General features: G+C 38.6%; 3 protein-coding genes and 2 pseudogenes across 4 annotated transcripts; 3 read left to right on the top strand and 2 right to left on the bottom strand.

Moving 5' to 3' along the window:
• Positions 1-5,999: 5,999 nt before the first annotated feature.
• Positions 6,000-8,495, top strand: LOC148735749 (uncharacterized; annotated as a pseudogene).
• Positions 8,496-9,120: 625 nt separating this feature from the next.
• On the bottom strand, positions 9,121-9,594 carry LOC148735748 (uncharacterized). The gene has a single exon (XM_088752993.1). The coding sequence runs from the start codon at positions 9,592-9,594 to the stop codon at positions 9,121-9,123; it is 474 nt and encodes a 157-aa protein (XP_088609119.1).
• Positions 9,595-9,647: 53 nt separating this feature from the next.
• On the bottom strand, positions 9,648-10,184 carry LOC148735747 (uncharacterized). Its single transcript, XM_088752992.1, has one exon. It carries the CDS (start codon positions 10,182-10,184, stop codon positions 9,648-9,650), a length of 537 nt encoding a protein of 178 aa, XP_088609118.1.
• A 5,221-nt stretch (positions 10,185-15,405) lies between these two features.
• LOC111345352 (uncharacterized) lies at positions 15,406-17,248 on the top strand (annotated as a pseudogene). The gene is made up of 2 exons (XR_015999174.1): positions 15,406-15,921; positions 16,253-17,248. The product of XR_015999174.1 is annotated as an uncharacterized LOC111345352 (transcript).
• Positions 17,249-22,289: 5,041 nt separating this feature from the next.
• LOC148735746 (uncharacterized) lies at positions 22,290-23,640 on the top strand. Its single transcript, XM_088755265.1, has one exon. The coding sequence runs from the start codon at positions 22,731-22,733 to the stop codon at positions 23,457-23,459; it is 729 nt and encodes a 242-aa protein (XP_088611391.1). The 5' UTR covers positions 22,290-22,730; the 3' UTR covers positions 23,460-23,640.
• Positions 23,641-26,037: the final 2,397 nt, after the last annotated feature.

Here is a 26,037-nt window from a genome sequence, read left to right as displayed (position 1 = left end):
TCGTCACTAAAGTTATTGTAGCATTTTAAAGAAATCGAAAAAACTCGGATTTGAAAAGCTGAGCAAAGTTAAATCCAGGCACAGAAACAAATGACGAAGACTATTTACCGTCGCTTTGTAATCCTTTATCTTTTATCTCGTAACTTCTCTAGATCTTTCCTTAGAATATTCCTTGAAATTTATTGAGCGGCAGAGTAGATATCTTTTCGGGCAGAGTTGCACGCAATATAAAACACTGGACGCCTTTCGACAATTTGTGACTTGGCCGACTAGATAAAGATCTTTCATTGTCCGAAGAAAAAACGAACAGCCGTGAGTAGCTGCCATTAAAGTCGACGCAGTAGCTGCAATGGTCACTATATTCACACCTTCTACAGGTAGAGACAATACAGAACGTTACTAAGATATTCGACGATAGTCATATGACCTAAGGGCAACATTCTTTTTTACCAAATATTACCGATATAAGGTCAGTTTAGTAAAACTGTCCAAAAGGTAAAATAAAAAAATGTCATTAAGATAGGACTACAGATATTTCAACCTTTCCTCAACACAAATTGATAGCATTTTCATTCACCGCGGAATGTGTATTTTCAGGGCCTCTATTTCTTTCCTTTGCAACGACTATGCTTCTAATCTAATTGATCCTCACTTTACTTCTGTGATGTTAGACACTGACAGGAGGTTGGGCAGTCGAAAGGATCGACCTCGAATTCCAACATGCATCAAGAACCGTGGAAGAACTAACCGTGATCCGTATCGCGTTCACTACAAATCGTGGCTCAAGAATTCCCCACGGGCAAGAAAAATAACATGAAAAAGCAGAGCAGAGTGTATGGAAATCCCTTCCTAGGTGCTTCTGTCACCAAAATGATCAACCCCTTTACCTGAAGTATTGTTTCGGCGTGGTACAGTAAAAAAAAAAAAATTCTCTTTGCTTCACACATTCCACATTTTATCCAATAAAACAATATTTGTACTTAACACAAATAAACAGAGATCCACTGTATTACCTTGATCTTCTCGGCAAATATCTGTTTGTTAGCGAAAGTGGGACAAGTATCAATCTATTACCGCAGGTTTAAATTGAGGGGAGAGAGAGAGAGATAGCAAACACCAAGTCATCAATGACTGCATCTACTGGTACACCCGCTGCATCCATTCATAATCCTACATCAACGCTTGAACTTGAGAGCCCTTTTTTTCAAGCCGGTAAATTGAAAAAAAAAAAGACAAAGGAAAAAATGTACATGTAATAATTCTACCAAAATATAACAATTAATGAAAATAAAGTTGGATCAATCGTCCTCTATTCAAAATGGTATATACTGTGGAAATAAATACTGATGTGTGATGTTGGCATATTCATCAGTACCTCTTCGAGTGTCATACTACAGGCTATTTTCAGTTAAGTAATAAATAAACCTTCATAGACCATTGTACATCAAAGCTTAACATTAGTCGATTCATACGTTCTCAGCAAACTTTTAATGGCTGTTAACCAGACAGGCTGCGAGTAGAAAGATGAGCATCAGTTAGGAAATGAACGCCAAATTCTTAGATCCGATGATGTTCGAAAGGTCGAGAGTAAAAAAAAAAAAGAGTCCTTAGATCGCGGTTATAAGAGGTTACATAATCGGCTCTCTGTGGTCTGGAGAGACTTTGAATTCCTGCTCGAAAATAATTTGAATACAAAGATTTTGAATTGCTAACAGAATACCTTTTATCGTCTATCCTATCTTTTTTTTGTGTGCAAATTTACATAACATTAATTTCACTTTAGAAATGACTTAAGTCAGCTCCCTCTTAAAAGCACAGTCTAATAATTGAAATTAATTAGAATAACGCATTCTCTTGTAACCAACCCAAAACTTGTTCATTTTGCTTTGGCAAGGCTACTAAATGTCAGCCTATTGACTTGTCTGTGTACATAGGAGTCTGTTGTTTGATCTGCGTTGACGCGACACTTTATCGATTGTTTCTAACTGATGTCCTGTAATGCCTGTGGCGCAATTAACTATGAGACACATCCCTCGATGCCATCAAGTAACCCCATTTTTTATGCACTTTTAGATTATTTGTCCAAGATTAACGCTTTCTACACCTGAAAGGAGGCCATAAAGTAAATATGGATTGATTTTAGACGACATATCGCTTGTACTGAGTTGCTGAACAAACTTTAACTTTGCGAAGGGAATGTCTTGCTCAAAAAAGACGTACCATCTTGCTTTGCAGGTTAATTTCCAGTTTTCCTCTAGCCATAGAGCTTTATTGATTGCCCTATTTTTTGTAATACAGCTGTATTTGACTAAAATTGACCTGCACTCTATCTCAACAAAAAGCATTTGCTTTTTAGAACTACTTGAATTATGTTGGTTTTTTAATGCAATTTATTCGGTTTTGTACCGGATAATAATAATAATAATAATAATAATAATAATAATAATACTAATAATAATAACGAATTTTTATACAGGATTGAAAACCCATCAGTGTGTAACACTGTTGTCCTTGGGGTCCTGTCAAAATAATAAATAAATAAATAAAATAAACCTTAACAAGATATAATCATTGATCTTAAGGTCTAGAAAAGCATACAATAAAATAAAATGCTCTGACAAAGGATACCTATAATCACGTTTAGATCGAATTTTTTAACTAAAATAATCTCGCAATTTGTTCTTAAATTTCAGTCTCGAATCTAACGACCTTAGTTCAGCAGGCAGGTTGTTGAAAGTCTTTGCTCCTTGGTAATAGAAGCTCTTTTTACCAAATTCTAAACGTACTTTGGGTAATTTCACTGATATACCGTTATTCCTAGTGGCCTTAGAATGAACCAGTCTTTCGAAGTAGTTCTTAAAGGGTGTGCAAACATTATTCAGGAGACAGTCGAAAACAAACAAACAGCTTTTACGCTTGATCAAATTGTTCGCGGATGGGGGATTAAAAGAACTATTGCCAATAACTTTAAAGCCTCGTCGTTCGATGTTCTTTATCATTTCCTTTCGGTAATCCGGAAAGCTAAGACCAAGTGTTCCGCAATAGGTAAAAATAGGTGCGATCATAGTGTTATAGATCGATTCTGCACACTTTTGGTCGATCAAAGGACGAATTGATCGCAAGAGATTAATTCTGGTTGCAGCTTTTTTATAGATTCGGTCAAAATGTGATGCAAGGTTTAGTGATGAGTCAAGGTGAACACCTAAGTACTTATAGGTAGAGGTGTTATTGATGAGTGTCCCATTAACAGAAAGTTTAAGTTCCTTGTCTTGAAGGTTGATTCTTTTAGCTGTTCCAAATAACATAGACTCCGTCTTGTCCTTTTTTAGGTTAATGATCAGTTCGTTGTCTTTAAACCACTCGCACAGGTTATTCATATCCTCGATAAGGCTTCTCTGTATAGTATCAATATCTTTAGAAGAGGTATAGATGACTGAATCGTCGGCATAAGTGATAATCTTCGAGTGTTGAAGCGGTTTATGTACATCGTTGAAAAAGATAATGAATACGATAAGACCCAGGATACTTCCCTGAGGAACACCTGTGAGAATGGGTTGAGGTTCTGATAGCACGCCTTTATATTGGACAACTTGTGATCTGCAGAAAAGGTAATCAGTGAACCATGCGAGTTCTGTTCCACGAACTCCGTAAGTTGAAAGCTTGCTCAGGAGGCCAGAGTGACTGATGGTGTCAAACGCCTTTGATAGATCGATGAAAACACAGCCTGTCAGGTTACCATTCTCACCTTCTCTTCTGATAACATCGGTTAGATGAGTAACGGCCAGTTCAGTAGAGCGCATGCGACGGAAGCCGTACTGAAAATGAGAAAGTAGACCATTCTGTTCAAAATGAGCCATCAGCTGCTTAAATATCACTTTCTCCAGGATCTTTGACATTGAAGGAAGTATTGAAATAGGCCTATAATTGTCGATTTCGGCCATTGAACCAGATTTAAAAAGTGGTACAATTTTAGCCGCTTTCCAGTCAGTAGGTATAGACCCTGTTGCGAGAGACAGGTTTATTATATGCGTGAGGGGCTTGGCTATTATATCAGCAGAGTCCTTTAACATTCCAGAAGGAAAGTTGTCAAGGCCAGAGGACTTATTTCTCTTAAGGCTCTTTAATGCATTAAAGACAACCTTATCCGAGACTGATCTAAACTCAAAGTTCTCTAGCGGCTGCTGAGTGTCTATTGTAAGGGGCCTTTTCCAGACAAAATTACAAAGAGGGAAGATCTTTCTTTTTAGAGATCCCGCAACATCAGTGAAGAATTTGCAGAACGAATTTGCAATAACCCCTTTGTCGGTTTCTACTGCTCCATTAACGAGAAAAGCTGTTCCTGGTTCCTTTGTAGACTTTGTAGGGTATAGTTTTTTAATAGCTGACCAAAATTTGTTAGGTGAACCCACAGTCTCCTCTAAGAGTTCACGGTGATACCTGCTTTTGCAATTTTTTACCATACCGTTAACTTTGTTTCGTTGGCGCTTGTACGAAGACCAGTCAATTTCGCGATTTGTCTTTCTCGCTTTTCTCAAAAGCTGATCTTTGGTATTTATTTCTTGCTTTACCTTCTGTGTAAGCCATGGGCAGAGTTTCCCTTTGATCCTCTTCTTTATAGCTGGCGCATGCTTATCAATACATTTTTTCAGAATGGCTTTCAAAAAAGACCATGCTTCATTAACACAGGAGGATTTAAAGACAGGTGTGAGACTATTGGACCGTAAATCATTGCAAAAGGATATAGGATCATAATTAGCATAGTTTCGACAGGTGATGGTTCTTGGCTGGAATTTATGGTTATGCAGCTTCCGGACACAGCCAATCATATCATGGTCACTTAAGCCGGCGGGAATGGTTTTAACACTATAAACATTCTGAGGGCAATTTGTGTAAATCACATCTAGCAGTGTTTTTGAATCTTGCGTTACCCTCGTGGGATCCTTGATTAGCTGTTTAAGGCCAAAAGACAATAGCATTGCCTTCAGTTCTTTGTTGTCTGAGCTTACCAAATAATTGCAGTTGATATCGCCTGTCAAAATGCATTCTTTGTTTTCAGATGATACAGCAGAAAGCATCGACTCCAGTTTATTTTCAAAATCTGCACAAAGATGCTTTGAAGAACTCGGGGGGGGGGGGGGGGCGATAAATAAAACCAATAAGGATACCCTTAGATTTTGGAAATAGAATTTCTATCCAGATACATTCGATCCCATCGCGTTCCAGGTCTAGTCTTCTATGAAAGGGGACAGAAGAGGAGATATAAACTCCCACACCTCCACCTTTGCCTGTTTTCCTCGGTCTATTAATGAACGTATAGCCATCCAGTTGAACTTGAGCCTCTTCACTGTCCGATAGATGAGTCTCACTGAGGGATATGATGTCTATATGCTTGGAATCATCGATCATTTGGCATAGACTATCCTTATTCGCCACGAGGCCTCTGATATTTTGATGAATAATTTTAAGCCCATTTTTCGTTGACAAATCCCGAAGATCAGACAGGATGTCATGCGAACTAGAGGAGCCAACAGGACCAGGTTGAAGTTCAACATCATTTGCGAGACGAATAAGTAGTAAGGAAAGAGAGGAGTTAATCGTAAAACGGCATCCAAGGAGTAGAAGTCTTGAATTTGGCAGCTGGAAATTCTTTGCATGTTGCGAGCTCGGTGACCGATGGTTAAAATGTTGAATTTTCACTGTCGTCAGACCGTGAGAAATGAAGAGAAGAGTATCACCAGATATATCGAGGTCAGGATTAGTCTTGGGAAGGAGTGCACCAGAGAAACAAACGTAGAAATAAAGCCGAATGATCCAGTATCTAAGAGCTCTAAAAACGTGACCGTCCGCCATATTGCCAATTACGTGTACGATATTGAAGGACAATTAACAATATCGGCAGGTGTTCTTATTTCCCTTTATAAAAGCGTTTTTCAAGTGGTTTGTACCAAATTACCTTTTAGCATCATGTCGCCTTTATTCTATTCTTTTTTCTTTACAAGATGATTTAGAAACTTTTACGATTGACTTTCCTGCTGGCGCTTATTCAAGAGTTCAAAGTGGCGCTGCATCTATGGACAGAAAACAATACTGCTCTAGTAGGCTTTCAAGCAACCCTATGACAGAGACTGGTTAAACTGTATTTAGACCTGCCATGACGAGTCAGAATGCATCTCTTACAACTATAACAATTCAGCAGGCACCAATGGCTTGTGTGAGTTACACTACTGCGGAATGGAAGATCTGAGCCATAGAGACCGGCTATTTCTCTACTCGTTTGTGTATAAGCAGATAAGGAAAGGAAAGGTTAGTTTTACTTTTGAAATACACAGGTTGGGTTTGACTTTAAGGTTTGTGCTTGAAAAAAGTGGTCACAGATGCTCATTATTCTTAAAAGTGAAATTGCAAGGCTTGAAATATTTGTCGCAATACAGTTTATTCCTAAGATAAGACAAATGAGACATACAACACAATCGAAACTAAGCGTTTGTATGTGTGCAAAAAAGGAAAGTAGCAACAGCCTCTCAACTTAATGAAAACGTGTATAGCTTGTTACGCTTGTGCCCTTACTCGATGTTCCTCAGGAAATCTTAGGGCGACTGTACTCCTCAGATTAAAAGTTATCAAACAACTTTCAACTTTCCTTAAACGTTTCCTACCAATGTCTGTTTCAAATAATTAGATTAGATTATTGTGCTTGTTAAAGAGATAAGATGAGCCAAACTAACCCCGTTTATGCTTGTACTGGCACTAATCGCGCTCGTCATTTTATCGTGTCACGGTACATTTTGAGCTAATTAGAAACAGGAGTTTTTAAACACTAAGGCGCGCTATATAAGGAAGTCTTCCCTGGGAAGACCTAGGCTCAGTTGTCACTCACCGTTGACGTGTGCGGACCAAATTTAAATGTTGGTAGACGAACAAAAGGAGCTAATGAGATATATATTGTTTACTTCCACCAACATGGTGGCATGAGGTAACATGCGAACCACCTACTTCGATCTCAAATTTACCGCCACAAATAAAGACAGTTTCCATTGGAGAAAGGAAATACAAATTCTTGTATTGTGATGAAGACATAAAACAATTTTGAGGAATACGCCCGCTGTTCACTGCTTTGGAGTAGCTGTAGCTCAAGCTGACTTGACTCTAGGAGTTGTACATCACACGACGGTTGATTGACAAATGGTCCAGTGGGACCTAAGGCGCCTTTTATAGCGCGCCTTCGTGTTTAAAGTAACACTTGGAAAAACCTTGATAACTAGAAGTTATTGAGCGTATGAAACAATTTGCTATATAATTTGTGCAAAAATCACGCAGTTTCTTTACGACATCGACTCAAACGTTCCTCGATTCGTTGTTTTCTTGGTATAATTTGTATTTCCAAGTAACGGGGACGCCCTTAGCTATAGATATTTGCCCTTCTTCGATAATTCTCTGAAAAAAATAAACACATAACCCATAGGGAGGTAATGCATACATCAAAATAATGTTATAAGCGAATATAGGTCCCTGTGCTCGTCCAAGAGCTAGAGACCATCCTACCTCTCTACCTGGTCCATTGATTGAAAAACAAAAAAAGCATCAAGCGAAGGTCTGTCTTAATACAACATAATTGAACGGCTTGGTAACTGGTACTTGAGTCTCCCAAGAAAATGTTACATTGAATGCAAACGAAGTAAAGATGTATCCCGAAGAGCTTTTCATTTTTCTTTGTTCATACCAGTTCGGAGCATTTTTTTTTTGCTTTGTCCAGCGAAAAAAGATCAATTCATGCTTCGGTTGTTACTCGAGAAATTCTTTCAACAGATATCTTACCGAATTTCTTTTTTCGTGTATTTATTTATGTTTAGCAATGTCTTCCTACGAGCTTTCAAGAAATTCAACTGAAATACCCTGAGGTGACAAGTTGCGTACATACAATTCGCCCTTTGCCAAATGCTGAAACTATTGAGGTATTCTGTGAATATGTCATTGGAGGGGGTGGATTCAGTTTTCTTCCTCTCAGTCTCACTCTACGGTCGGATGCTCAGCAGATTGTGGACTCCCTCTTAAAAGACAAGAAAAACGTGTTGCTAAAACTGAGGAAAAAAGGCGATGGTCGTGAATGGTACTCTCTGATTCAACCCCACCCAGATTACGCCGACATTGATTTTGGTGTTTTGGACAACAACTCCTCTGATTATACTCCTCCAAGGAACAAATGCTTGAGTAAATACATTTTCTTTGGTATCTTTCCTAAAGTTAGTGGCAACAAGAACATAACCCTTGGTTTCAGATTCAGTCGCGAGGTAGTCCAGTTTAAAAACTGCAAAGGAAACTGCAACATTGCCGTAGACTGGCAGTTGAAGGCAAGACCCATCACGTTTCGTGAGATTTCAATGCCCCAGGAGTTTTTCTTTTTGACAGCATCTCAGTTTGGAGACTGTCACTGTTTTACTTCCATGAACCGCTGGTATAGATTGTGCATTAACGTTACAGCCATTGGAATCCGTTAAACATTTCTCAGGTGATTTATAGCTTCTTGCCCGTCGATCTTTAGTCTGTAAGTTACTCTAGTTTACAAAAGTGAGACCTGTGTGAATTTATTACCGCCTTGAAGCGGGTTTTTCACCTAGAGAAAGTTGTCAATCAGTCATTATAAATAAGTGATGTATCCGATGCATCTGCTAATGATCTTAAGTAAGCAGCCAACCTTAAAAAAGCCCTTAATTTAAGTCAGTGAATAACATCATCCTTATGGAATAGTATATATTCAGAAAAATAAAGATGAGAATGTATATGTGTAGAATAATAGATTAAGATCTCTGCCGAGATCACCAAAAAGAAAAAAGAATTGAGGCGAACGTTTGCTTAAGTTGAGCCAGGAGGGGCATACATACAAAATAACCAAACAAAAATGAAAGTTGAATAATTCTCGAATTTTACAACATTTTCCACAGAGTCTCCATTTACTTTTATTACTATCATTATGTTCTGAGTTATATTATGGAAATTTAATTTACATCCTCATTGTTTAGGATCCTTGTCTCTTTCAAAATTGAGCCGGCCACCTTAAAATGGTTACCGAGGTTTTGGGACCTCAACAGAAATCATCTGATCATATAGTTTTGAATGCATCGATCAAAGAATCGTTATTTTTTTAGGTCTAGGTCCGAACAGGTGCTGAATACAGATATAGAAATGCAGTGATAACATTGACAATGACGATGGCAAATGGTTGGGTGTAAGTGGATTTTCGTCACATGGATTAGCTGTTTGATACGTTAATGTTATCGGTCTTGAATTGAGGAGAGATTCTACGCCATTAAAGGCCATCCTTAGTTCTTCGTCAGCGACGTTTGCTTCTCCAAGAACTGCATGGATGGCCTTTTTAGCGGCTTTGATCATTATCTCATGGGATCCACCAAAATGAGGCGCTTGACGTAGGTTGAAGATCCATGTTACCCCTCGGTTAGCAGTTCTCTGACACATTTTATCGTTGTCTAGTTTCCCAACAAACTCTTTGAGTTCTCTATTTGCGCTAAGGAAACTAGTTCGGTAAGTCATCTTTGCAACAGCATTCAGGAAGCTGTCCGTATCGAATCCAAAAGCCATTTCACAATGTATTGCTCGAGAAGTCAGACAAGTAGATAAACAAAGCCATTGTTTCAGACGCGCTTTTCCTCTACCTTGGATGTGATGAATGGCCTCCCATAATCAAAAGCTATCTGGGAAAATGCTCTCATCGAGAATGGAAGACTTACTTTAGGGAGTGGACCCATCACTTGCGTGGCAGCTTCTCCTTTTCGCTTCTTGCATTCATTGCACTGGTTTTCCCATTCTCTGAATTCTTCTCGTGCAAACACGATCCAGTAGCGGGCAGACAAGTTAGCTAACGTATGATTAGTTCCAGCCGTGTGATTTCCAAGCTCATAGTGTTGTTTAACAATAAGTTTCGTAACCCAGTGTCCACGTGAAAGAATAATGGAAAATCGAACATCAAAAGGCAAAAGTTCTGTGTACTGCAATCTTCCATCACAAAGAATTATTCCATCCTCGTCCAATCTTGAGGTGAGTTTAATGATCTTGCTTGACTTCGAGATCGGCTTTTTAGATGTCAATCCGCGATACTCTTCTGGGAATGATTCCCTTTGTGCTTCTTTGATGATTATTCCTACACTCTCTAGTATTTCTTGTGGACTCATTTCTCCCTCTTTATGGACTTGGGATGGTCACTGACAATTTTGTACAAAGCAAAGTATCCCTGCGAGAATCCTGGTTAATCTGGTCTAATTAGAAAATCTTGTAAGTTCTAGGCGCCAGTCTTTCTCTGTGAGCTTAGTTGTTATCGAGGAAAGAACGATAGGAACTTCATTTTTGTTAACAGATCTCTTCAAATCCTCATCAGTGGAGGAGTTGCATTCCACTTTATGTTTTGGCCACAATTCTTCACTTTCTTTGAGAAATGATGGTCCATGCCACCATAACATGTTCTCAGCGAGCTGTGTAGCACTTGAACCTCTTGAACCAACACGATTTGCTACTAAGGGTTTGAAACGCCATCCATTTCCTCTTATCCACTACAAAGTGTTAGAGCTGTCTCCAAAAGATGGCACAACCAATCGCCACCTGTAGAACCTTCGACACCGACCGAGCAAGTCTTAATCCCATCACAGCTACAGACTGTTCTAATCTCGGTATACTCATTGTCGCCAATGGAGGAACCTTGGGTTTGGAAGCGATAAACCTGGTTTTCACGACTCCTTCTAGCCGAGTATTTCTTACATAGGAGACAGCACCAAATGCATCTTTTGAGGCATCTACGAATGTGTGGATGGTTGTTTCAGCTGGGCCTGTCATGGGTTGCAGACAACGATGGACTTGTTTTTTCAAGTCGTGTAGTTCGCTAAAACATTGCTGCACTTGTTCCGTCAGATCTCCACCAATACATTTATCCCAGTCCAATCCACGAGTCTACATGGTTTGTAACAATATCTTGGCTCTGATGGTGTAGGGCGCTACGAGAACAAGAGGATCAGATAAGATGGCTACATTCTTCAACACATTTCTTTTGGTCAAAGGAAGGTCAGTCGGGGGAAGTTTGGTGTTAAATGTAAACACATCAGTTTCCGCGATTCAAACCACTCCAAGAGTTTTCTCCCGAACACTAGCCAATTAGAATTCACGAAAGAATCAAGAAAACGGTCAACCAATAAAAGGTCATTGTATATTTTCATGGAAAAGGGTAAAGCTATATTACACGTTTCGTGTTAGGTTTTCGTAGACATTCCCTTCCGTTCCTCCTTGTGGAGGGGAGGTTAGGGGGCGGCGGGGAGAGGAAGTCGAGTACACGTAACACGTATTCTAAAATACAAACAGTCATTACTGATCCACCCAGAAGAGTTAGTAAGGATCCAGCTAGCTCCGCAGCTAAAAATGGGGTACAAACCTTGTCTTGCATCTTTGTCGAAGGCAACATAATTGCGTTTTCACTAATGTTTGCTAAGAGCGAGGCTGTAATGCTATTTAATTGACAATGTTTGACTCTTCCCAGCTAAACCAATCCATGATACAGGGACCAAAATTATTCCAAGATATCCAATGATAATTGCACCAAAGTTGCCTGTAGAAATTTGATATGTGGACTTAACAGGTAAAGAAGACAAAGATTGAAATAAAATAATACAATAAAAGTAAGACATTAAGATATATTTGGGCTGGTATCTCATGCCATCTGTGATATTGATATAAATATAAGTATTGAGCTGAATAACTCCCATAAGTTAAAGGGGTAAAGTTCTAAGGAGACCGTGTTGCTATATCAATGGGAGTAATAAGGTGATTGGGGTTTTATCAACTGAGTTGATAACGTAAATTAATGGCCACCATAGAGAGTTTAAAAGCTGACATTCTGAGCGTTTGCCCTTGGTCAGAGCAAAGTACTTTTCTTGAGAATGCAAGAGGTTAAAATGGTAGATTGTTTCTATCTACACATTGTAACCGTCGTTAAGTTAAGTATTAAGTTTAAATGAGACCGTATTGCGACCTCGTGCGTTGTGGCCTTGTGCGCTGTCGCTAAAAGGAGAGTTTATGCGAATTTGTGCGATAGAGTAATCTGCGATAAAGTTATTTGCGATCATTTGCGACTTCTAGTTAATAAAACGTACAGAGAGTACAATCGGTAAGCGCGTTTTTCTCTCCCCTTGTTGTTTTCGTTTATTATTTGATCGTTATTGTTAGTGTTTATGCGCTCGATCTTTGTGTTGTTATGATTTAATAATTATTGTTGTTTTAGTTTAGCTTCTTGTAATGTCACTTAGACTAGGTTTTCTTGTTTGTGTTTTAGTTTGACGTGTTTGATATCAGATGAAATCGTATTGGAATCAAAGTTATACGGGTGTGGTGTCAGATTTAGTGCCTCGATGTCCTCTATGCGATAAACGCCTACAATTACACACATAACAACTAAAGTGGATTCAGGCGCGGATCCTTACCGGTTTCCACCTCTTTACGGAAATTGGTCAGAATTTTCATAATAAAAAAAAAAATTAATAGATATGTACATATTTTTCATAAGAGTAAACTGCAAGTTGAATGTGAAAAAATTTTCCAGGGGAGCATGCCCCCGGACCCCCCCTCCCCCAGGACCTTGCGCCTTCGGCGCTCGTTTAGCAGTAAATCGATCAAAATTTTCCCTAGATCTGCGCCATGGATGGGACTTGTAGAGCAAGAGATGAGGACTCTGAAGTAAAAGACTGCGTTGAAGCATAACTGATGCAAAAGTGAAATTTCACTTTCAGAGTTCTGGCTGACGATAAATATTAAAAGATATATATTTTTTTCTTTTTGTACTGCAATCCATTCATGAAAGGGACAGAAGATAGAAGATTAACAAACTTTTCGCGTACATACAAAACTCGATAAAAGATCACGTGCTGAACACGAACCTGAATTTTCAACTACAAAGAACATTTTCGGGATCTATCTCAAAATCCTTACGAAACAACAGTGCTATATATTTCTTAACGTTGTCCGTATGGGCTGAATTCGTTTGTAAAATTCTATACGTTCTCTCGAGCTCCTCAAACTTCTCCCATGCATACAGAACATGACAAAAAGACATTGCATAACTGCTAGACGAACCATACTCGACTGAAAATTACATTTTTGACACGAATGGTGCAATTTCCTACATCACAACGTCGATCTATTTCAGATCGTTGTTTACAGGGGGTAAATTTACTCGTATAACTCCCTGCGCTCTTTAGAGCTCCACAAACTTCTCGCGTGCATCTAGAACTCGTTGAAGAAACACTGCATAACTACAGTATAAACAACAAGAATCATTCTCAACTGAAAAGTATATTTTCGAACGTTTCAGCAGCTACAGAAAAGTCGATCTATTTTAGATCGCTGTTTCCAAGACATAAGTTTTAATCTATAAAACGACTGAACAAGCAATAAAAAAAAGTACAATACCAAATACTCACCCTAATGCAAGGCAGCCTTTCTAAAAGAATTGAAAACCATGAAGCTGCCGTCATAAACACTCCGGCTGTAGTAGGACTTAACACTTTCAACCTGTAAATAAACAGAACGTTTATGTACGTATTCACTTTTGTTGCAAGAGATTCTGTTGTTGATTGGTACTTTTTGAAATTTGAGAACACCCAGGTACGTAGAAAGGCCTTCCCTCCTAATAAGCAATTGTACTTGAATGAAATATAATCTGACTAACCAAATGTGGTTAATTTATTCTTGCCACTACAAGAAAAGGCTGAGTACGATTTGAACTAACTTCAGGTACGGGTGCTTACAAAAAGGGTTTTAACCGAATAATTTTGGGTGTTTTGAAAACACTATGTAAACATAGCCTCTACGTTTTTACGGAAAACAACCTCAGTTTCTTATGGTTGGTCCTTGTCAGTTTCTTATGGTTGGTCCTTGCAAAGTCCACCACTTGCTCCAAAACGAAGGCATCGAATTTGTGATCATTATTTTAAATGTGCCACTCTCTGCCGTTACACCATTCAGAATGTTGTTGCACCTTGAAATCTCGTGGTAAAACCAGAAATCGAGGGCTTTTTTATATCCTAAAATGATTATTATACTGGAAGAAAAAAAAACAAAACAAAAACAAAAACAAAAAAAAACAAAAACAAAGCAATACATGAACGAATCAAAAGCCGAACAAATAATTGAAATACGGAAAAAAGGGGAACACCTTCTCAAGGCAAGGGTGCTAGATGTCTTTGCATGACGTAAAGGAATTGATCGGGGTCTAAGTAGGGACGAAAGTAAACTCTAGATAGAAGAGAAAAGGGAACAAAACTTCTAGTGGATATTCCAAAAGAGTCTATGAGGCCTAATATGTCGTGGAGCATCCTGATTATAGCGGAGGCGGAGAACCTGGACAGCGTCGATTTAATTCTGAATACAAAGCTTGGAATAGAGTTGTTTCTCCCACTTTTGTCCGACTGTGAAGTAAAAATCAGAGTGGTGCGTGATTAGATCAAGCAAAAGACTGATCTAAGGACTTGCATGGACCGAAAGCAGTGGCATTTGCACTTGCCATTGACGTCGCCTGCTTTATAATAAAGCTCTTATATCAAAATTCGTCTGTAGCGTGATGTGTTTAAAGGGGGTTACGAGAGGCTTCGTGATTATCAAAGTGCAGTAGTAGCATATTCATCAGCACGTCGTAGATCATAAAGGCATATTTCCGTCAAATTATACTTTCTCCCAACAAGTTGTCGACCCGACAGGTGATGAAGATAAAGAAACCCATCAACTGGAATATGCAATTCCGAATTTTTTGATGAAGCAAAGTCACAGGATCAAGTATTACTCGTGGTCTGGATAGGCCTCGAATTCATTCCTTTAAATAGTGATGTGTCCTAAATTAACATATATTATTTTTAAAATTCAAACCGAAGACATTTTACCACCTTTAATATTATTTTATTTTGAGAAAATTTACATAAAACTCTTTAGAAATGACTCGGAATCAGCTGCCTCTTAAAAGCACGGTGAGTCGCGCACTAATTATTTTGTCTATTTGGTTTCAGTTAGGCTAACTAATTTGTAATTTGAATTTTCAGGGCACAATTCTAAATTGCCGGCTTTTTGACCTGTCTTTGTACACGAGAACACTTGTTTAAAATTCGTTTTACGTCGGTGGTTTACATCTATTGTTTCCAACCGATTTCATGTAATGCCTGTGGTGCACAATTAATTCTGAGCCACAGTCCCCATAAGCTATTCCAGAATTCAGAAACACCGTGTTTTGTGCACGTTTTGAATAATTTATCCAACATTTGCACGAAAGAATGTAATCGTGCTGTGTGGTCTCCATTTTTTTGTACTAGCTATGAAGTAACGCTGTTGGTGGTGACTACAATTGGCTTGCTTTCTATCTCAATAAGAATACACTAGTTTTTAGCACTATTTAGATTAAGTTTCTCAATGTGCAATTTATTTGGTTGGTAAGTTGACGTATGAGACAGAATGGATTAGAACTGAAAATAGACAGGTGTTTTTTAATAAATAAACGTTATTATTTCGTCGTTCGCCAGATTAGCATTTAAGATCGCATTCCTTGTCTTTCTATTCCTTTTAACTTTTAAGATGATTGGGAAACTTTTAAGTTTTACTTTCATTCTTGTTTTGAATCAAGAGATCACTTGGACACTTTGTCTATGGACAGAAAATGACCGTGTTCTAGTAGGGTATGCCTTCAAACAGTTCTACGCCAGAGACTGGTTCAACTGTATTCAGGCCTGTCATGATGAGTCAGAATGCTTCTCATACAAGTACTAGAGATCAAAGGGTGCGAATGGTTTATGTAAGTTAAACGATTGTGGAATTGAACAACTGAGCTACGGAGATCGGCTTCTTATCCACTCCTTGGGGTTCGTGCATCAGCAAATAAGGAAGGGAAAGGTAAGTGTTTACTTTGAAAATGTGGCAGGTGAGGTGATTTTATAAGTTTTTAATAGAGGTAAAAAACGTTGCATCAGTGAAAAAAGGAAAACGATTAAAAACTGTGGAGGTTTCTTCTTGGTACTCGCTCCTGTAATTCTAACTAAGCGTTTGAGTATAGCGCTCAACTCTGGAAGTTAAAAGTTCTCATATCCGGATTTAAGTTTCCCATTTTGTTCGTTTCTTATCGATATCTGCAGCTTCTGCTCTGTGCTGTTCCGAGAAAGAACGCCTTTAGGGAATGATTTCGACGAAGATCTCACTTCTCAATTATTTTTCGTTTTGTATTCAGCAATGTCTATTCAAGGACTGCCAAGAAATTAAAAGGAGATATCCAAAGGCGGAAAGCGGCGTACATTTAATTGACCCTTTGCCAAATGTTGAGCCTATTGAGGTATACTGTGAACTTGACATTGCTGGTGGTGGTTTCAGTTTCCTTCCTCGCAGCCTCACACTCAGATCAGAACCTCAACAGATTGTCAATTCTCTCCTTAAGGACAAGGCAAACGCGTTGCTAAAGTTAAGGAAAGAAGTCGATGATAGCGAGTGGTACACTCTGATTCAGCCCCATCCAGATTACTCCAACATTGATTTTGGTGTCTTGGTCAACAGCTTCTCTGGTTACACTAGACCGAAGAACTACCTCATGGAAGAATATATCTGCCTTGGTATACTTCCAAAATCTGTTGCCAATAAAAGTACAACCCAGGGTTTAAAATCCAATGGAGACATGATTCAATTCAAAACCTGCGACGGAAATCCCAACAGTTTGTTTGCGGTTATGCCAAATCGAAATGGTCAGACACCAAACAACCATGCTGAAAATTCAACGTATGAAAGAAAAGGTGTTGCCGTAGACTAGCGATCTAAGGCAAAACTCATCACGTCTCCCGAGCACAAAATGCCAAAAAGCTTTTTCTTTTTGACAGAAGTTCACTTTGGAGGCTGTGGTTGTTATACTTCTAGCGATCGCTGGTCTAAATTTAACTCTACAGCAATTGGAATCCGCTAAATTTGTACTCCGAAGATTAAAATATGGTTGGTACCATTCTGCAGTTATCAGATACAATGAAATATATGAAGTTCATATATTTTGAACTGCGGTATTAGATACGTATGATGCACGATCCTCGCAGTAGATAGCACTATCTAAGCAATAGCGAAAATCAGACCTGAAAAAAATCAGGCCTGTACGGGATTCGAACCACTGACCTCTGCGATACTAGTGCAGCGCTCTACTAATTGAGCTAACAAGCCAACTGGGAGCAGGCCGTTAAGTTGATTCGTAATAAACGAATTTATTACGAATCGACGGGTTTATTACGAATCAACTTAACGATTACGAATCAACTTAACGGCTTGCTCCCAGCTGGTTTGTTAGCTCAATTGGTAGAGCGCTGCACTAGTATCGCAGAGGTCAATGGTTCGAATCCCGTACAGGCCTGATTTTTTTCAGGTCTGACTTTCGCTATTGCTTAAATAGCACTATCTACTGCGAGGATCGTGCATCATACGTATTTTGCAGTTGTATTAGAACGTGATAAGATATTTTGTACTTACTATTTGGCACAGACCATTTTGCTTCCAATAGGCGTATTAGCCATAAGGACTCTCAACTGTTCATAACTCCCACCCGTTGTCTGCCAGACGAAAAATTCGCAAGTGAAATATGTTCTCTACCAACATGAGTGTCGCAGTAGAATTGCTTTCCAAAGCCACACCTATGTCATGTTCTTATAAGGCAACTACCTCTTCGTAGCAGAAGTGCATCAATTTGGCGTGTGTGGCTGCTACAGCTTTTGTAATCATCAGGAGAATTTGGGGCATTACCATCAAAACTCTCTTTTCTATTTTATGGGACACCTTTACTCCATTGAAGAAACGAGTAAAGTCAAATCGTGTGAAACTTACATCGTTGTGAAATTCTACTTATCGAAACCAAGAAAGTATTACTTAACGCCATATTAACCATGTAAGTGAAAAACTCTAACTAACTTCTACTTTCAACACACTACAGCAAAAAACTTCAAAACTACTTTCGTCCACGACCTCTTGAGTTGATAACTAACAAAACCATATAACTTTCGAGGTTGTAGACGAAACTAGTTTTGAAGTTTTTTGCAGTAGTGTGTTGAAAGTAGAAGTTAGTTGGAGTTTTTCACTTACATATGGAAACTTCCATCAAATGAAAGATAAGATGTAGTAGTGCATTGTGAAAAGGGAAAGGGACTCAGGTGTAGCGTCTCAATAATGGAACTTTAAACGAAATAAAACATGTTAATATTACAAAGATTATGATCAGTTTGCGAACAGGGAAACCCGAAAGTGTTATTCGCCGAATGATTTCCGCTAAGTGAATCCCGACTACATGAAACGCACATCATATGAATGCTAAGGAGTCGAATTATATTGCGAAATTAAAAAGTGAAAAAAAAAAAAAAAAAAGAAAGAAAGAAAGGAAAAGACCGATAACGTAGCTCACTTGTGTTTATATATCCTATATCCTTCTGCATTCGCTGCCACTAATTGCCTCCGCCATTTTGTTCGGCTCATTTCGCCAGGTGTTCATTGATTTATCCCAGTCTTGTTAGCTCCATTGGTAGAGCACTGCACTAGTATAGCAGAGGTCAGTGGTTCGAATCCCGTACAGGCCTTATTTTTTTCAGGTCTGATTTTCGCTATTGCATAAATAGCGCTCTCCACTGCGAGGATCATGCATCATACGTATCTAATACCGCAGTTCAAAATATATGAACTTCATATATACATTGTATATAATTCGTTCTCTACTCTCTCGTGCAACCATGGATGACTGGCTAGCTTTTGAATTCAATCACCTTTGTTCTTTTGTTATTGTAGCATTTTAAAAAAATTGACAAAACTCAGACGAAGGGCTAACGACGAACTCGCTCCGACGAAGGCCTAACTCTCGAAACGTCAGCTTTTGTAATCGTTACGGTGGCCAATTTACCATTTCAACTTTGTTGATATATCCAAATTATTTCGTTACCCCCACCGACGCAGCCCCAAACAGTTTCTTTAGAAACTATCAGCCTTTATTCATCAAAATTGAAAAGCTGAGCAAAGTTAAATCCAAGCACAGAAACAAATGACGAAGACTCTATATCGTCGCTTTGTAATCCTTTATCTTTTATCTCGTAACTCCTCTAGATCTTTCCTTAGAATCTTCCTTGAAATTTATTGAGTGGCAGAGTAGATGGCTTTTCGGGCAGAGTTACACGCAATATAAAATACTGGACGCTTTTAGACAATTTGTGACTTGGCCGACTAGACAACGATTTTTCATTGTCTGAAGAAAAGACGAACAGCCGCGAATAGCTGCCATTAAAGTCGACCCAGAAGCTACAATGGTCGCTATATTCACGCCTACACCAGGTAGAGACACTACAGAACGTTACTAAGATATTTGACGATAATCATATGACCTAAGGGCAACATTCTTTTTTTAGTAAATATGACCGATATGAGGTCAGTCTAATAGAACTGTTCAAAAGCTAAAATAAAAAAGTCATTAAGATAGTTTTTACAGCTATTTTAACCCTTCTTCAACACAAATTGATAGCATTTTCATTCACCGCGGAATGTGTATTTTCAGGGCCTCTATTTATTTCATATATGCAACGAATATGCTTCTAATCTAATTGATCCCCACTTTACTTCTGTGATGTTAGAGAGTGACAGGAGGTTGGTCAGTTGAAAGGATCGACCTCGAATTCAATCATGCATCAAGAACCGTGGAAGAACTAACCGTGATCCGTATCGCGTTCACTCCAAATCGTAGCACAAGAATTCTCCACGGGCAAGAAAAATAACATGAAGATGCAGAGCAGAGGGTATGCAAATCCCTTCCTAGGTGCTTCTGTCACCAAAATGAGCAACCCCTTTACCTGAAGTATTGTTCCGGCGTGGTACAGTAAAAAAAATTCTCTTCGCGGCGTACATACCGCATATTATCCAGTAAACTAACATTTCTAGTTATCATAAAGAAACAGAGATGCACTTTTTTACCTTGATCTTCTCGGAAAATTGCTATTTGTCAGCAAAAGTGAGACTAGTATCAATCTATTACCGCCGGTTTTAATTTAGGGGAGAGAGAGAGATAGCAAACACAAAGTCATCAACTGAACGGCTATATCTACTGCCAGTGTATCCGCTGCATCCATTCACGATCCAACATCAACGCTTGAACTTGAGCGCCCTATTTTTAAAGCCAGTAAAATTGAAACATGTAATAATTCTACCAAAATAGAACAATTGATAACAAAAAAGTAGGATCAATCGTCCTCTAATCAAAATGATATATACTGTGGAAATAAATACTGATGTGTGATGTTGGCATATTCATCAGTACCTCTTCGAGTGTCATACAGGCTATTTTCAGTTAAGTAATAGAACCTTCATAGACCATTTTACGTCAAAGCTTATCATTCGTCGATTCATACGTTCTCAGCAGAACTTTGAATCGCTGTTAACCAGACAGGTTGCGCGTAGAAAGATGAGCATCAATTACGAGATGAACACCAAATTCTTAGACCCGATGACGTTCGAAAGGCCGAGAGTAAAAAAAATTAGTCCTTAGATCGTAATTATAAGAGGTTAGATAATTGGCTCTCTGTGGTCTAGAGAGACTTTGAATTCCCGCTCGACAATATTTTGAATACAAAAACTTTGATTTGCAAACAGAAGACCTTTTATCATCTATCCTATCTTTTCTTTTTTCTGAGCAAATTTGCAAAAAATTAATTGCACTTAAGAAATGAATTCAGTTTTCTTCTTCGCAGTCGCACTCTGCGGTTGGATGCTCAGCAGATTGTCCACTCCCTCTTTAAAGACAAGAAAAGATTGTTGCTAAAACTGAGGAAAAAAGGTGATGGTCGCGAATGGTACAATTAACTGAGACACATCCCTCTGTGCCATCAAGTAACCCCGTTTCTTGTGCACTTTTTAGATTATCTGTCCAAGATTAACGCTTTCTACACCTAAATGGAAGCCATAAAGTAAATATGGATTGATTTTAGACGACATATCGCTTGTACTGAGTTGCTGAACAAACTTTAGTTTTGCGAAGGGAATGTATTGCTCATAAAAGACGTACCATCTTGCTTTGTAGTTAATTCCTAGTTTTCCTCAAGCCATAGAGCCTTATTGACTGCCCTATTTTTTGTAATACAGGTGTATTTGACCAAAATTGACCTGCACTCTATCTCAACTAAAAAAGCATTTGCTTTAAGAAGTACTTGAATTATATTGGTTTTTTAATGCTATTTATTCGGTTTTGTAAGATACTGAAGGTGAATTAACAATATCGGCAGGTGTTCTTATTTCCATTTATAGAAGCGTTTTTCAGGAGGTTTGTATCAAATCACCTTTTAGCATCACGTCGCCTTCATTCTATTCTTTTTTTATTTACAAGATGATTCAGAAACTTTTACGATTGACATTCCTGCTGGCGCTTATTCAAGAGTTCAAACTGGCGCTGCATCCATGGACAGAAAACAACACTGCTCTAGTAGGCTTTGCCTTCAAGCAACTCTATGGCAGAGACTGGTTAAACTGTATTCAGACCTGCCATGACGAGCCAGAATACATCTCTTACAACTATAACAATTCAGCAGGCAGCAATGGCTTGTGTGAGTCAAACTATTGTGGAGTTGAAGAATTGAGCCACAGAGACCGACTATTTCTCTACTCGTTTGGATTTGTGTGTCAGAAAACAAGGAAAGGAATACTTAGTTTTTCTTTTGAAATACACAGTTTGAGTTTGACTTAAAGGTTTTTTATTGAAAAACGTGGTCACAGATGCTCATTATTCTAAAAAATTGAATTTGCAAAGCTTGAGACATTTGTCGCAGTACATTTTATTCCCAAGATAAAACAAATGAGACATACAACACAATCGGAACTAAGAGTTTGCATGTGCGCAAAAAAGGAAAGTTGCAACAGCCTCTCAACTTAATGAAAACGTGTATAACTTGTTAGTCTCGTGCCCTTACTCGATGTTCCTCAGGAAATCTTAGGGCGACTCCTCAGATTAAAAGCTATCAAACAATTTTCAACTGTACTTAAACGTTTCCTAACGGCAATGTCTGTTTCGAAATATGTGATTAGATCATTGTGCTTGTTAAGGAGATATGATGAACCAAACTAACCCCGTTTATGCTTGTACTGGCACTATTGGCGCTCGTCATTTTATCGTGTCACGGTACATTTTGAACTAGTTGGAAACAGGAGTTTTTAAAGTAACACTTGGAAAAAACTTGATAAGTAGAAATTCTTGAGCGTATGGAACAATTTGCTATAGAATTTGTGCAAAAATCACGCAATTTTTTAACGACATCAACTCAAATGTTCCTCAGGTTCGTTGTTTTCATGTTTAAATTTGCATTTCCAAGTAACGGGGACGCCCTTAGCCATAGATGTTTTGCCCTTCTTCCATGATTTTCTGAAAATAATAAGCACATAACCCATAGGGAGATAATTTATACATCAAAATAAGGTAATAAGAAAATATAGGTCTCTGTGCTCTTCCTGGTCCATTGATTGCAAAACAAAAAAACAAACCATTATGCGAAGGTTTGTCTAAATGCAACAGAATTTAACGGCTTCGTAATTGGTACTTGAGTCTCCCAAGAAAATATTACATTGAATGCAAACGATGTAAAGATGTATCCCGAAGAGCTTTTCACTTTTCTTTGTTTACGCCAGTTCAGAGCAATTTTTTTGCTTTTTCCAGCTAAAAAGATCGATTTATGCTTCGTTTGTTACTCGAGAAATTCCTTCAACAGACATCTTACCGAATTTCTTTTTTCATACATTTATTTATGTTTAGCAATTTCTTCCTACGAGCTTTCAGACAAGAAATTCAACTGAAATACCCTGAGGTGACAAGTGGCGTACATACAATTCGCCCTTTGCCAAATGCTGAAGCTATTGAGGTATTCTGTGAATTTGTCATTGGAGAAGGTGGATTCAGTTTTCTTCTTCGCAGTCGCACTCTGCGGTTGGATGCTCAGCAGATTATCCACTCCCTCTTTAAAGACAAGAAAAGATTGTTGCTAAAACTGAGGAAAAAAGGTGATGGTCGCGAATGGTACACTCTAATTCAGCCCCACCCAGATCACGCCGATATTGATTTTGGTGTTTTGGACAACAACTCCTCTGGTTACACTCCTCCAAGAAACAAGTTCATGAGTAAATACATTTTCTTTGGTATCCTTCCTAAAGTTGGTAGCACCAGGAACATAACCCTGGGTTTAAGATTCAGCCTTGAAGTAATCCAGTTTAAAAACTGCAAAGGAAATCGCAACATCGCCGTAGACTGGTGGTTGAAGGCAAAACCAATCACGTTTCCTGACATTACAATGCCACAGGAGTTTTTCTTTTTAACAGCATTTCAATTTGGAGACTGTAACTGTTTTACTTCCATGAACCGCTGGTATAAATTGTGCATTAACGCTACAGCCATTGGAATCCGCTAAACATTTCTCAGTTGATTTATAGCTTGTTGCCCGTCGATCTTTTGTCTGTAAGTTACTCTGGTTAACAAATTAAAGAGAGACCTGTGTGAATTTATTACCGCCTTCAAGCGGGTTTTCGCCTAGAGAAAGTTGTCAATCAGTCATTAATTGATATATCCGATGCATCTGCTAATGATCCTAAGTGAGCAATCAACTTCAAAAAAGCCCTTAATTTAAGTCAGTGAATAACATCATCCTTATGAAATGGTATATATTCAGAAAAATAAAGATGACAATGTGTGTAGAAAAATAGATTAAGAAAAAAGGATCGAGGCGAACGTCTGCTTAAGTTGAGCCAGGAGGGACATGCATACAAAATAACCAAACAAACCTTGAAGTTGAATATATATTGAATTTGACAACATTTTCCTCAGGGTCTCCATTTACTTTTATTACTATCGTTATGTTCTGAGTCATATCATAGAAATTTAATTTACATCCTTTTTGTTTAGGATGATTGTTTTTTTCAAAATTAAGGCCACCTTAAAATAGTTTCCGAGGTTTTGGGACCTCGACAGAAATCATGTGACGATATAGTTTTGAATGCATTGATCAAAGGATCGTTATTTTTAGGTCTAGGTCCGAACAGTTTTCATTCCCAAAAGAGTTTATTAGCTCTGATGGTATATCCGCGCTGATTGTTGTTCAACCAAGCAAGCGTTTCGAGGTCGAACTGAAGTGTTTATTGAGTGTATCTGGGTCGGCTTTAATAGGCTGTGGGCTGGGATTCAGGATTCGATGCATGAATAGTATTCCATAGTTCTTTTGGCTTCTTGGAAGACAAGGCCTTTTGGAGAAATTCTCGCTTAACTTTCTTGATCTTAGTTCTAATTTTTGTTACGTACTTCGCGGAATTTGTCTCTTACTGAAGGAGAACTGGTTTGATGCGCTAGATACCTCAATTTATTGTTCGACTTAGCTGGGCATGTTGGTCGATGCCCGATCTCAATAGCGTTTTGAACATATCAAATGTTTCGTTGGGATCATCGACACTATATACTAGGTTGAAAGGAAGTGCTGCTAAATCCCCTTTGAAAGAAGCTAAGTCAAACTGCTTCTCGTTGCGCAGAAATTTAAAACGGGCGTGAAAGCGATTAACCCTGATGTTAATGCATACGTACGGACATTCATGATCACCTATCGTTTCACAAGGCAGCACGTCACAGTAATTAATGCGGTTGGGCGCATTACAAATTATGTGGTCAATGAGCGTACGGGACGTGCGCGTGATCCGCGTGGGTTTGTAAACATGCTGATGTAGATTAAGAGAATCTGACATCCCACGGTATTTAATTGTCTCGAGATCCTCTGGCTGGAGCATGTCAACGTTTGTATCGCCAGTTGCCAGGAGGAGACCATCCCATAAAGTATTTAACAGACTAAACAAGTTCTCAGCCTTATCTAACCATGTCTGAAAAGTATGTAGCCGCTGTAGTCGCATGTTGCTATGTTTATTTCGTCCTGTGATTTCGAGCCGAAGGTGTTATAGTTCGGGTTCTATATTTTCGATATCAGATCGCCGTTTGAAGGATATACCCTCTCTCAAGTAGGTCCCAACAAATCCCCCACGGATTGAATCGCGGTTCCGGAAAACATTTCTATAGCCTGGAATGGAGACATACTGCAACAGATGGGGATTGTTTTTTAGCCATGTCTCGCTCATTGTAAAGATGTCAAACGGATAAGTTTTTATAGTCGCAGCAAGCTTGATAGATACATCGTTTATTAAAAAGAAACACCTCGCAGTCCGAAGACTGAATTACGTGTATAATATACAATACAAGAATCAAAATTCATTGTTAAAATAGTTTAAAAATCTTAATAATAAAAATATACAAATCTAATAAAAAAGTTTAACTTAGGATGATCTTGTGTTAAAAAAATATACATACTTAAACATATATATTTACATCCTTGAGCTATGAATAACAATAAAATTTTTTTTCAAACGATCAGACTTGCACACTGGCACGTTAAACTTCCTATTGTTGCGCAGCTGCCTGTGGTGCTCAGCTTTAGGTGGGAGCAGACCTGCGAGCTTGTGATTAATGTCAAGAACAATGTCATTAAAAAGATCAAACGGTAGAGATGCTCTCCTGTCGTAAAGAGAGGAGATGCCTGCCTCTTTGAGCGCACTGTTGTAGCTTGCATAAGGAAAGATAATGCGCAAGGCGCGCTTCTGAATACGTTCCACCTCTTCGGATAAATAGAACGGAAGGCTGGAGTGAAATACTTGACATGCGTAGTCTAAAACCGATCTTATGGTACTACAGTAAAATAAAACAAGATCACTCGCACAGATACCAGCACGTTTGAGTTGACACAGGAGGTACAATCTTTTGGCAGCCTTAGAGGTTACATTAAAGATGTGATCGTTCCATTTGAAATCATCTCTTATGGTAACGCCGGGCACTTTAGCCGAGTTAACAGACTGGAAAGCAAAGCCATCGATTTCAACTGGAGAATGAATTGGAGGAGATCTCTTAAAGCATGACTGCAGTTCCTTACATTTAGATGGATTCAGCTGCAGGCGGTTCTC

This window comes from Stylophora pistillata, chromosome 3, assembly GCF_964205215.1.
Source record: "Stylophora pistillata chromosome 3, jaStyPist1.2, whole genome shotgun sequence".
Taxonomy (NCBI): domain Eukaryota; kingdom Metazoa; phylum Cnidaria; class Anthozoa; order Scleractinia; family Pocilloporidae; genus Stylophora; species Stylophora pistillata.
The sequence above is the reverse complement of the archived record's forward strand: the minus strand, read 5'-3'. Positions and strand labels throughout refer to the sequence as shown.